Raw genomic sequence first — 13942 nt, 5'->3', positions numbered from 1 at the left:
TTTTGGGAATAGCCTCTACTTATCTCCTAATTCTAAGTCTACCCTAAGCCGATGTGTGCTTTTATGTAAAATAGGTACTAAAACTGTATAAAACATTTTTGTAGGTTATAAAAAAAATAAAGACACACTTGCCTTCATAAATCTTCTAGTTTTAATACAAAAAGAGATATGGTAGGTGAAAAAGTTTGTTTTAGCTACATGCTCAAATTGGTGTATTCAACTTGAAATAACAGAGAAACGATCGATTTTATGTGTATAATGCTACCAATACTTTTTGCAGCGCTTAAAAAGACCTTTAAAATGAGCAATATCAAAGGTAAATTGCATTCAAACTAAGCGAGATATCTTGCAAACAAAATTGATAACTAATGTATTTTAAAAAAAATGAGAAATAATTTTAACCCCTATCCACCAGAATGTAAATGCATCATTTTCCGTCTATAATACCTTTTATTATAGTATTATTTCTATGTTCAAACAGTTGGACGAGTTTAAAATGAATGGTTTTTGAAAAAAATAAGATCAAATTGTAGAGCGCATTTTTAAATTTTCTTAAAAATCTTCCTTTTTCTTCATGTAACTTGAAAATTATAACAGCTACAGTAATGAAAAATAAAAACGAAATTTTTATATAAAAAAACTCTACATTTTTTTATCATATCTTTTTTTCGTATCTCTTTATCATTTTCGAGTTACATGGAGAAAAAGAAGATTTTTAAGGAAATTTAAAAATGCGCTCTATAATTTGATCTTACTTTTTTCAAAAATCCTTCATTTTAAACCAGTCCAACTTTTTGAACATAGAAATAACACTATAATAAAAAGGAGTTTAGAAGGAAAAGGATGTATTTAAATTCTGATAGATGAGGGGTTAAATATACTTCTCATTTCTGCTTAAAATACATTAGTCATCAACTTTTTTTGCAGCATATTTCGCTTAGTTTGAATGTAATCGACATTTAATACTGCTCATTTTAAAGGCCTTTTCAAGCACTACCAAAGTTATTAGCACCATTATACACCTAAAATCAACCGTTTCTCTGTTATTTCAAGTTGAATACACCAATTTGAGCATGCACCAAAAAACAAACTCTTCTCACCTACCATACCCCTTTTTGTATTATAACTAGAAGATTTCTGAAAGAACGAATCTCTTTGTTATTTTATAAGCTACAAAAATATTTTATATAGTTTTTTTGTTAGATGCATAGTTTTTAAGTTATTCGCAAAAATCCGTCAGAAAGGGCATCATTTTTCAATGAAAATGGCTAATTTTCAACCACGAATAACTCAAAAAGTATCGAGTTTTCAAAAAATAATTATGGAACAGTTTTTGCTTAGAATTAAATTCTCTAGCCTTTTCCGTGGCTATTTTATCAAAAAAAAATTTCACCCCCGAGAAGGGGTGGGAACCACCCCCAAGATAAAAGCACACATAGGCATAGGGTAGACTTTGTTTCATGAGCCATTTCTTACTTACTGTGAAAATATTAAGTAAATCGATGTAGTAGGATGGAATTCGGAGCCAAATACCCTCATTGACTGCCCTATTAAGCAGAAATGTAGAATTGTCAGCTTTATGTAAATATCGGTTTTAAAAATAAAACAAAAATGCAGAATAAAGCGGTAGTGTAATCAAATGTAATTCACATTAGAAAAAGAAAAAAGTCTTAATTAATTACATAATATTGAAAAAACTATTCAAAAATTATTAAGTCTTCAACGTCATCTCGTTTTAATGAAGTCCAAAAATGCCGTCTGTTTTCAGGTATGAGAGATGAGAGGGCACAGTTGCGAAAATATACCTTGTTTCTTTTGCGTAGGGACACCTCTACATTGTAACAATTGTCGCGTAATTTACTAGGAATTTCAAGTTTATTTTCTGTCATGTGTTTATTTTAACGGATGTTAAATCAGGTGATGTTTACGTAAATTTCAGTACCTGAGAAGATACTGCCTTATGCCATGATATAATACAAACTTTGAATACAAATGTGAAGGAAAATAGCAGTATCTACTTTATACTGTTACCATGATACTGTGTAGGCTTGTTCCAACTCGACACAAAACCGTTCTTGAACCGCCACGCTCATGCGCAATAACGAACAATTATGCGCAGTAACACATTTTTCGTTACTGCGCGGTTCACGAACCGTTCAAGAACGGTTTTGTGTCGAGTTGGAACAAGCCATGTATCACAGTACTGTGATACTGCCTGTTACCATCACATTGAGAGTTACTTTGTTAGTTACTGCTTTTTGCCATTGCTAGTTCTGGTATAAGTTGACTATAAATGTGCACCAAACCCTTTGTAAAAGTTAGAGCAGTTACTACTATTGGGACCGTGCAAGTTCGGCAAAGCGACCCCTATTTCTACGCTCTGTACTTTTATTCGCACTTTTAATTATATTGGCCAATTATATTAGTCTTGGTTACTGGATAATTGTCAAGGCCATAGTCCAAAAAAATAATAAGAAGAAAAAATAAGATGCAGGTTATGTTATGCAAACGTAAACAATTGTATGTAGTAAATAAAATTAGTTATTAAAATGCAGTACTGCAAGCAAAATACAATTAATTAAATTTACCTTTATATAATAATTGCATATCATATCGATATTGTGGAGCAATATATAATTTTTCTGCTTCAATGACAGAAGGTATGAAATATACATCAATTTGACAATTTCAATTGACTATATGAATTATTTAAGATAGTTGCAATATTTCTCCGCGACTCGCGCACGGTCGTTTCTCGTTTCCCTTCCAAGTACTTGCACACCGCGAATACTACTTAGGTAGGATACATTAATATCTCATTTTTGATAAAAATGGCACTTACTGCCTTTTACCTTAACAGGGCAGTATTCTACTGCTAACTTAGACAATTGCGGTCCAATATATGAGTCATGAGGAACTGTACATACTCCTACCTCGTATAGAGGGCCCTATGGGGAATAACAAATGACCATTAAAAAGTGGCTGCTCCCATTGTTTAATAATATACAGGGCGAGTTTCGCATTTTGACAGAAATTTGTATTCGTCATAATTTTTGAACGGTCAGGTCGATGTGTCTCTTATTTTGGTCAATCGTTACACTATTACCACCCAATCAACTGATTTATTCAAACTAGAAAAAAATCAGGTCCGGCTTTAAAAAACTAGTTCGTTTGGGTCTTAGAAAAAAATTCACCCTGTATACGCTTTTTGAAAACTCTTAATATCAATTTTACAAATTAGACAAACAGGCAATTAAAATGGCATATTTATTTTTTCCCCACACGTTTACTTAATTTTTTATAAAAAAATTCAAATTTGACTATGAATTAAAAGTTTGGTAAAGTGAACCATAGATTTAAAAAAAATTAACTTTTATTACAAAAATTAATTTTTTTTAAACAAATATTTAATTTATGTTACCAACCAATCAACTGATTTATTCAAACTAGAAAAAAATCAGGTCCGGCTTTAAAAAATTAGTTCGTTTGGGTCTTAGAACAAATTTCACCATGTATATGCTTTTTGAAAACTCTGATATGAATTTTACAAATTAGACAAATAGGCAATTAAAATGGTGTAAGTATTTATTTTTTCCCCACACGATTACTTAATTTTTTATTAAAAAATCAAATTTGTCAAAATCGCAATTTTACCATAAAAATAAAAAAAATTAAACAACGTTATTCTTAAAATTAAAAGTTTCACCTTTTTTCCTATAACACATCTAGATCTAAAACTCCCCATAACACTTCTCTTTGGACTCTACAGTTTAACATAGACGTGATCAAATAGATAAATTTTAAAATTTTTCACTTAATTTTTGCGCTTTAACTTTGCAATTCACGAATCTGCACCTTTTATTTTTAAAAATTCATTCAAGTTTTACGAGAAGAAGACTGAAAGTCTACAACAATTTTCATAGTCTTCACAATGGTAAGAGATATATGTGCTGTAAAAATTTCAGAAAAAAAAATATTAAAATGGAACAGAGTTGTAGCGAGTTAAAACCGTGATTTCATTTTTTTCCATTTTTATGTTAAAATTCCGATTTTGACAAATTTGATTTTTTATTAAAAAATTAAGTAATCGTATGGGGAAAAAATAAATATGCCATTTTAATTGCCTATTTGTCTAATTTGTAAAATTCATATTAGAATTTTTTTAAGACCCAAACGAACTAATTTTTTAAAGCCGGACCTGATTTTTTCTAGTTTGAATAAATCAGTTGATTGGGTAGTAACATAAATTAAATTTTTGTTTAAAAAAAATTAATCTTTGTAATAAAAGTTAATTTTTTTAAATCTATAGTTCACTTTACCAAACTTTTAATTCATAGTCAAATTTAATTTTTTTTATAAAAAATTAAGTAATCGTGTGGGGAAAAAATAAATAAGCCATTTTAATTGCCTATTTGTCTAATTTGTAAAACTCATATTAGAGTTTTCAAAAAGCGTATACAGAGTGAAACTTTTTGTAAGACCCAAACGAACTAATTTTTTAAAGCCGGACCTGATTTTTTTCTGGTTTGAATAAATCAGTTGATTGGGTGGTAATAGTGTAACGATTGACCAAAATAAGAGACACATCGATCTGACCGTTCAAAAATTATGACGAATATAAGTTTCTGTCAAAATGCGAAACTCTCCCTGTATATTATTAAACAATGGGAGCAGACATTTTTTAATGGTCATTTGTTATTCCCCATAGGAGCCTCTATACGAGGTAGGAGTATGTACAGTTCCTCATGACTCACCCTGTAGATGGAATTTGCTATTTCGAGTGGAGATGCATGCAGTTCCCCGATAGTTATCTGTTTTCCTCGACTTATAGGTTTGTTCCAACACGACGAGAACACGAGAACACGGATAGCAAAATAATACATTCCATGGGTTATTTTGTTTACTGCGCAGTTTCGTGATCGTTTCTTGACAGTTTTTCGTTATCTTGGAACAAACCTATTAGTCTGCTAATTTAATACTTTTAAGTATGTAAACAATTTAAACTAATCCACTATTTGGTTTTGCGATTATTAGCGCAAGTACTCCAAAGTTCACTGAAGATGGATTGATAAATCCGAAAACGTTCATTCTGAACAACCATTGTAATCCAGTTGGATTTTTAATTAATACTTATACCAATTACAAGCAGAAGTTGTTTACTTCGATGTTAATGTTTTTTAAAGAGAACCCATTACTTATTGTAGATGATGCATGTGATTGGAGCTATGGGACCACCAGGTGGTGGCAGAAACGTGATATCAGAACGACTACTCAGTTGTTTTAATGTCATTAATATGACGTTCCCTGAAGACGAAACATTATCAAGGATCTTCGGTACCATGCTTGGGCAACATTTAGCAGATTTTGATGAAATGGTCAAATTGGTGCGTACTAAATTTAAATAAAAAATTATTGAAAATCCACAAGGAAAAATTCCCTGTAGCTGGCTGTATACCATTAATCACAAATAAATGTTAATGAAAAAATCCTTTATAAAAGACATATTTACATATTTAAAAAAATCCTTAAATGGCCACATCTATCACAGATCGTTTTCGCTCTAAGTAAAGCATCATCTGTGCTGTTACAGGCATCACATGCGTAGCCACTAAAAATATAAAAGTAAAAACCCTTTAAATATTAATAAACTGTGCGTCATAGAAAACGGGCACCCTAACAAATGGGTAATTTTTGAGGTTGCGTATCTCCTAAACCTGTTGTCCGATTTAAGTGATTTTTTGAATATCTTATAGCCTTATTCTTTGTCAATATCCCTGTAATAATATTTTTGCTAAACAGGTAAATTTTCATTGTATACCGGGTGTACGAATCAAACTGTGTTTTTTTCTCAAAGTTCGCAACACCCTGGGGAATATCCTAGCATTTATAAAATACTGAAATTAAAACTATACTATATATACTATAGCCTCAGGTTTTCTCAACATTTTGTTTTTTGATTCATTCGCTTATGTTGGATAATACAAAAGTTAGGTACTTTAACAATAATTAGCCATGTTCTTTTTCAGTACAGGGTGTTTCTAAACAAGTGCGACAAACTTTAAGGGGTAATTCTGCCTTAAAAATGATGACAGTTTGCTTTATAATCGTATGTCCGCAAATGCTTCGATTGCGAGATACGGGATGTTGAATTTTTTCTTACAAATTGACGATTTATTTATTGCTTTAAAACCGGTTGAGATGTGCAAATGAAATTTGGTGGGTTTTAAGATGTAGTTATTGCACATTTTTTGACATACAATTAAGAATTTTATATTCACCATTGGCGTGCATACGGGTAATAGGATCGGTCATATTACCCGTATGCACGCCAATAGTGAATATAAAATTCTTGATTGCAAGTCAAAAAATTCGCAATAACTATCTCTTAGAACCTACCAAATTTCATTTGCATGTGTCAATCGGTTTTAGGGCAATAAAATAAATCGTCAGTTTGTAAAAAAAATTCAACATCCCGTATCTCGTAAACGAAGCATTTGCGGACATAAGTTTATAAAGCAAACGGTCATTATTTTTTTATGCAGAATTGTCCCTTAAAGTTTGTCGCACTTATTTACAAACAACCCATACTGATGAAGAACATGACTAGTTGTTAAAGTACATAACTTTTGTATTATCCAACATAAGAGAATTAATCAAAAAACAGAATGTTCAGAAAACCTGAGGCTATAGTCGGGATTTAATTTCAGTATTTTATAAAGGCTAGGATGTTGCGAACTTTGAGAAAAAAACACAGTTTGATTCGTACACCCTGTATACAATGAAAATTTACCTGTTTAGCAAAAATATTATTACAGGGATATTGACAAAGAATAAGGCTATAAAATATTCAAAAATCACTTAAATCGGATAACAGGTTAAGGAGATACGCGACATCAAAAATTACCCATTTTTTAGGGTGCCCGTTTTCTATGACGCGCAGTGTATAATCTATTAAAATGGCATTATATGACCCCCCCCACAAGGCACGAGGGTTGCTTAACTGACAATATTATGTCTTCACATTAAGGACGGTGAGTGTCGACTCACAAGACAATAATTGACAATATTATGTTTTCATTTTAAAGACGGTGAGTAGCAACTAAGTTGTGAGGCAACGTGCTTTGTGTGGGGTCACATAATGCCAAAAGGCCATCTCCTTACGGATTTTATCCATCTACTGGATTTTTCAACAATAATGTCATTTTAACACATTTTGTTAATATTTAAAGGGTTTTTACTTTTGTATTTTTGGTGGCTCAGCATGTGATGCCTGTAACAGCACTGATAGAGCCAAAACGTTCTACGATACATATGTGGCCCCAGGGGCGTAACAAATTCCGTCGCCCCCCCCCCCCGCAGAATTGGAAATGGGGCCCCTTTAAAAAATTACTAAATGCGATTTGTGTAACAAAAATGTATATGTGTTATAGCCCAATAAATGAACGTGATACGGTGATACTGTGTAATTTTCAGTGTTACCACCGAAGTGATCAAGTCAATAATTTTCAAGTTATTTACAAGTGAAAATGTTTATTGTTCAAAAAAATTTCAGGCGGTTTTTCGCAAATAACTCAAAAAGTAAGTATTTGATCGAAAAAATATTCTTAGCAACAATGTAGCTTATAAAAAAAATGAAGTCTATCGACCCAGTAAAAGCAAAGTTATAGCTCACGAAAAATTGTTCTTATTCATCAAATTCCAAATCGAATATTTCAGCGTGAAATAACCAAAATATGAAGCACTTTTCGGGGAAAACACATTAAAACTTTTAAAGTGTTTAAAACAGCTTTATAGTTGTTTTATAAAAGTTTCTAGCATCAAAACTAAGAAAGTTACGCTCAAAATAATGTTTTACCGAAAAAAAAGGGACAAACTTTATTTTGCGCGTAACTCACTTAGTTTTGATGCTAGAAACTTTTATTAAAAATAAAAATACCTAAAGTTTTTTTTACATTTAAAAAAGTTTTAATGAGTTTTCCCCGAAAAGTGCTTCATTTTTTGGTTATTTCACGTTGAAATATTTGATTTGGAATTGGATGAATAAGAACAATTTTTCATGAACTACAACTTTGCTTTTTCGGTGTCGATAGACCTCATCAATACACCATTTTTGTTTTGTTTTTTATAAGCTACATTTTTGCTAAAAATATTTTTTTAAAAACCGTCTAAAAACGTGTATTTTTTGTTGAAAAATAAATAATTTCACTCGCAAATAACTCGAAAAGTATTGACTTAGATAAATAAACTCTATAGAACAAGAGTTGCTTATAATTGATCCATTTCCGGACTTATTTTAAACGTATGTTTTTCACCCCCCAAGTAAAAGCAGCCAACGGCATAAGTCTGAAGTGGAGGGTAAATAGAACCTAAATCCAAATTGTCAAGCAAATCCGCCGTGACACTGATAATTACACTCCAAAACGGTCATTTGCTGGCTATTAGTGTATTCAATGTATTCATGCACTGTTTATGACAACTTACATTTTTCATCTTTATTGGTATAGGATAAAATATATATGAGCAATATTTCTACTTTTCGGTGAATTTTGTGGGGAGGGTCCTCGGATTTTCTTCAAATTTTAGTATGTTATTGGACCTATTTAAAAAACGTTATCCTGAGAGTTACAGACCCCTAGGGGCCTTAGAGCCCTAGATAGGGCCCGTCAAAGACCCAAAAAAGGTCGTTTTTGCCGTATATTTGACAGGCTGTATATCGGCTCCCATTTAACCGATTTTGACTTACCAAACGTCATTGTCTTTGTAATTTTAAGTAGTTTTTTCAGTGACAATTTCAAGGCTTTAGTCAATAACCCTGATTTTTGGGACCATTTTAAGTAACGCTAAAAATTTCAAAAAATTACTATTTTCAAAAATTTGTCAAAAATCTAATTTTAATCCGATTTTCATTTTCTGGACGACAGTTTAAAGGTATTAAAAAGGGCTTTAAAATTATATTTTGTGAGTTAAAATCCGTTCAGCAGAAGTGGAGATAAAACAGATTGAAAATAGACATTTTTGTAAAAATGGGGTTTTTACGGATTTTCAAAGTGCTGACACGTTTTGGGGTATATATTAAATTGTACAAAAATTTTTTTACAGGCAGTTTTTTATATAAATAATAACGTTTCATTGGAGATTTTCTTGGCCCGTGCCTCTATCTACCTTATATAACCCTCTAAAAATGAGTATTTTGTTACTCAAATGAGGCAACTTAACAAACAACTTACGGCTTATTTCTATCAATCAGATAGCCTGAAGACTTTATCTATCACAGATTATAAAAGTAGAGATTAAAACCTTTTATTTAAGGGGTCATACAAACTTCTAGGTAGCCTAGAAGTCAGTTATGATATTTCAAAGTCTTAACTAAAATCAAAGTATCAATTCTGTGAACGCTACTTTTATAGACTAAGAGCCGCTATAGATGAAATTTGATAATTATTTTAAGCACGATAAAAGCCTAAAACTTAAATAGTAGAACCTAAAAGAAAAGCTATGAACACTTTGCCGTCACTTTTTAGAGGCACACACCTCGACAGTGGCGCATCAAACATTCTACTTATGGAGGGGATAAATAAATTAAAAGGTACTCTCCCTCACTCCCAGAATTATTTTTCTTTATTTTTTAAAGTTATACGTGATTCAAAAATAAGACTCAGTGTAATTTCAACCCGCCTCCCCTGTTTTCCTACCCCCACCATCAAAAAGTTCATTTCTCGTTTTTTATTTTTTTTAGGTGGGATGTAATCAATTTTAAAATTTCAAAAAATTCACACGCATACTTGTGGCTTTTACAAAACATGTCTATTTTTTATAGACACGTAGGTTGAGTGACGTAACCTAAAAAAAATTATTTTTTTATTTTTATAAACTTTTAAACGAAAAACTTTTTTTTGGGGATGGCTGTTGGACTATTTTGTTTTAATCTTGTGTATTTTATCAAATGCTATATTTCTAATTTATTTCAGAAGTTTCCGTAAGGTTCTCCATCTTCAAAAATCCAAAAAATTGTTTTTCGAGGTGGTTTTTGGGGGTTTCAACGTATTTCTCCAATTTTTAAATATTCTACAGGACACAGTTACTTCAATTTACATATAACCTATAAAAAACATTAATTTAATCTATTTTGAAGTCTATAAAATAGGGAAAATCACCAAAAATCCCCTAAAAAATAGTTAAATAGTTTTTTGGATTTTTTGGTGGTGGGGGAAGGGGGATGGGGGTGGTGTGTTAAAATTACACTGAGTTTTATTTCTTAATAACGTAAAACTTTAAAAAATTAACAAAATTGAATTCTGGGTGTAAGGAAGGGTACCTTTTAATTTATTTATCCCGTTCATAAGTGGAAAGTTTGATGCGCCACTGTCGAGGTATGTGCTTCTAAAAAGTGACAGTATAGTGTTCATACGTTTTCTTTTAGGTTTTATTGTTTAAGTTATGGCCTCTTATCGTGCCTAAAATAGTTAACAAATTTCACCCATAGCGGCTCTTAGTCTATAAAAGTAGCGTTCACAGAATTGATACTTTAATTTTAGTTAGGACTTTGAAATATCATAACTGTACTTCTAGGCTACCTAGAAGTTTGTGTGAGCCCTCAAATAAAATGTTGTGATCTCTACTTTTCTAATCCGTAATAGTTAAAGTCTTCAGGCTCTCTGATTGATATAAATAGACCGTAAGTTGTTTGTTAAGTCACCTCACTTGAGTAACAAAGTACTCATTTTTAGAGGGTCATATAAGGTAGATAGAGGCCCGGGCCAAGAAAATCTCCAATACGAAGTTATTATTTATATAAAAAGCTACTTCTAAAAAAATTTTGGTACAATTTAATATATACCCCAAAACGTGTCAGCACTTTGAAAATCCGTAAAAACGCGATTTTTACAAAAATGTCCATTTTCAATCTGTTGTATATCCGCTTCTACCGAACGGATTTTAACTCTTGAGATACTGTTTTAAAGACCTTTTTATTACCTTTAAACCGCCGACCAGAAAAAGAAAATCGGATTAAAATTAGATTTTTAACAAATTTTTGAAAATAGCAATTTTTTGAAATTTTTAGCGTTACTTAAAATGGTCCCAAAAATCAAGGTTATTAATTAGAGACTTGAAATTTTCACTGTTAAAACTACTTAAAATTATAAAGAAAATAACGTTTGGTAAGTTAAAATCGGTTAACTGGGAGTCGATATACAGCCTGTCAAAGATAGGCTAAAAACGACCTTTTTTGGGTCTTTGACGGGCCCTATCTAGGGCTCTAAGGCCCCTAGGGGGCTGTAACTCTCAGGATGACGTTTTCTCAATAGGTCCAATAACATACTAAAATTTGAAGAAAATCCGAGGACCCTCCCCACAAAATTCACCGAAAAGTAGAAATATTGCTAATATATATATATATAGTCTTTTAAGTCCCTTTTACTTTTCAGTGTCGGGACTAATGTCTATTCACGTGTGCACAAACTTTGACCATTGTTTTCTATCCTGCGCCAGTCTGCTTGCTTCTGCTACGGTTTTCCCTTTCTTTTGGATAATCTTCGCAATGGTTGTATCCCAGTTTTCTGATGGTCTTCCTCTGTTTCTTTTTTTCTGAATTCTTGCTTCCCATACTTTCCTTACTGGTATGTTTCTTCTCATTCTTTTCATGTGGCCCCACCAACTCAGCTGTTTTTCTTCGATGTATTCTAGGAGTGGTTTAGTTTTGAGCTCCGCTCGTATATCTATATTTCTTAGGGATAAAATATAACAAAAGTTAATAAATGATTACAGTATTACGAAGTATTATTCTATGAGATGAACAACTTTCTTCGTGCACTACTATCAGCGAATACATCTACAATTTTATTAATACATAAGTGCCTGATAGGCAACTCCATTACATATATTAGAAGACAAGATGGGGCCCCTGGCATATCAGGGCTCCCGGAAGATTCATGCTGCGGGGGCCTCTGTTACGCCTCTGTGTTGCCCTTTAAGGGTTTTTTTAAATAGGTATAAAATAATAAGTAATAATATATAATAATAGGTATAAAATAATAGTAATATCTTTTATAAGGGATTTTTCATTAAAAAAAAAAAAAAAAAAAATTAAAAAATTGTTGTACATAAATTTTTTCCTATATGCTCCATAATTTTGACTCTTAAAACAGGTCGGAAGAGAAATCACAGAAACAACAATCGATCTCTACAAGAACGTCGTCGTTAAGATGCTTCCAACACCAGCCAAAATGCACTATCTCTTTAATTTGAGAGATATTTCCAGAATCTTTCAAGGAATGCTGCGGAGCCATAAAGACTATCAAAATGACAAATCTACGTTGCTCAGGCTCTGGATACACGAGTGCTATCGAGTGTTTTATGATAGATTGATCGATGAACAGTAAGTGATAACTTTAATTGAAGTAAGCATGAAAGAGTACCCCCCCTCCTCCTTAAAAAGGCAAAATGTCCCCACTCCCAGAAGTCAGTGTTTTCATTCTTTACGTGACTAAAAAGTGATTAAAAAAAGACTCAGCGCAATTATAGCCCAGCACTCCTCTCCTTCCCCTCACCCACAATATAATTTTTCCGTTTTTATTTTTTTTTTCGGTGTTGCGATCTATTTAAAAGTTAAAAAAAAACGAAGCGAAGTGCTTAGTTGAGGCTTTTAAAAAAAATGTCTATTTTTGATAGACTCGTAGGTGGGATTTACATAACCTAAATATGCATTTTTTAGCGAAAAAACGGTAGGTAGGCACATCTTTTTGTTTTAGATGGCTGCAGGTCTTTTTTTATTTTGTGTAGGTATTTTATAAAAAAACATATTTTACCCCAGGCTGTGGGTGAAAAATAGATCGATTTCAGGATATAATTCAGGAATTTTTGAAACCTATCAGGTGTTGTAAAGGACGATGCCAGGAATAACTTCTACTAAAATGTAACCAAAAATATTGTGCGCTTTTCTTTTATTGCGATTTTCATTTGTTAAATTTGCAATTTTTAATGATTTTTAATTTTGCAGCTTAGTATATTGATTTTAGAGAAAAACTTTTTAATAGAAAGTTGTAGTAAATTAAAAAACCTACAATTTGAGGTACGGTAAGTTTAATTTGGTTAATTGGTTATGGGAAAACAGCCTGCGAAAGGTCCAAAATGGCCGTTTTTTACAATTTCATTATTTATTGTACAAATAATTTTTTTTTACTTTTTAAAGCTTTAAAATGAAGATCTTTCAATTCCAAATATAAAAAAAAATTGTAAAGCCAGATTAACGAATTTGTTGCTTAGATATTATAAATTGTTTATCCCAATGTTTATGAGTTTTAACTTAGAGATTATTGTTGCTGAAAATGAAACGAAGATTTATAAAAAAATAAAAAATTTCTACGACCAACTGAAGCCGAGATAATTGTTAGGTTTGAAAATAAGGGGGCAAATTTCGTTATAAACATTTAGAGCTGAAACGGCCCTGTATATCCTATGAGTTTCGAACTTACAGATTATTGTTGCTGAAGACGAAACGAAGATTTATAAAAAAATTAAAATTTTTTATAGTTCTCTTCATTTTACTATAAAGTAAATTTTTTGCAAAACGTACAGGAAGGGCTACGTTTCGCAAAAACCACAAATTACCCCCTTTAAAGGGATAAAAAGTTAGTCTCATAATAAGCACCCCTTGATATACCAGAAAAAAATAAAACCAGACTTGTGTCCATTTTTGGTTCAACGTTTGTTTCCTACACTATTTCATCATACTTCATACTGTCGCTTCTATAAAAATTCACTCTCAACATTTTTTCCAATCGCGCCTAAAGAAGCATAACTTCAAAAATATGGTGTCAGATGTATTATATTTATTAGTCCAGGGCGCATCTGTTTTGAGATGGACGTTGAGAGGTGACTCAAATTTTGCAGAAATTGCTTAAAAATAATTCAAATAATAATATTTGAGTTATCCTCCCACTCA

The 13942-nt window shown here is 31.7% G+C and overlaps 1 protein-coding gene across 1 annotated transcript in view; it reads left to right on the top strand.

Moving 5' to 3' along the window:
- Positions 1 to 13942, top strand: part of LOC114327420 (dynein axonemal heavy chain 2) — a 221610-nt gene that overhangs the window by 138133 nt on the left and 69535 nt on the right. Inside the window, exons 34-35 of the mRNA XM_050642537.1 lie at positions 5205 to 5384; positions 12147 to 12376. Of these exons, the coding sequence (XP_050498494.1) occupies positions 5205 to 5384; positions 12147 to 12376 (410 nt within the window). The remainder of the gene's footprint in view (positions 1 to 5204; positions 5385 to 12146; positions 12377 to 13942) is intronic.

Source organism: Diabrotica virgifera, chromosome 2, assembly GCF_917563875.1.
Source record: "Diabrotica virgifera virgifera chromosome 2, PGI_DIABVI_V3a".
In the NCBI taxonomy this organism is placed as follows: Eukaryota; Metazoa; Arthropoda; class Insecta; order Coleoptera; family Chrysomelidae; genus Diabrotica; species Diabrotica virgifera.
The sequence above is the reverse complement of the archived record's forward strand: the minus strand, read 5'-3'. Positions and strand labels throughout refer to the sequence as shown.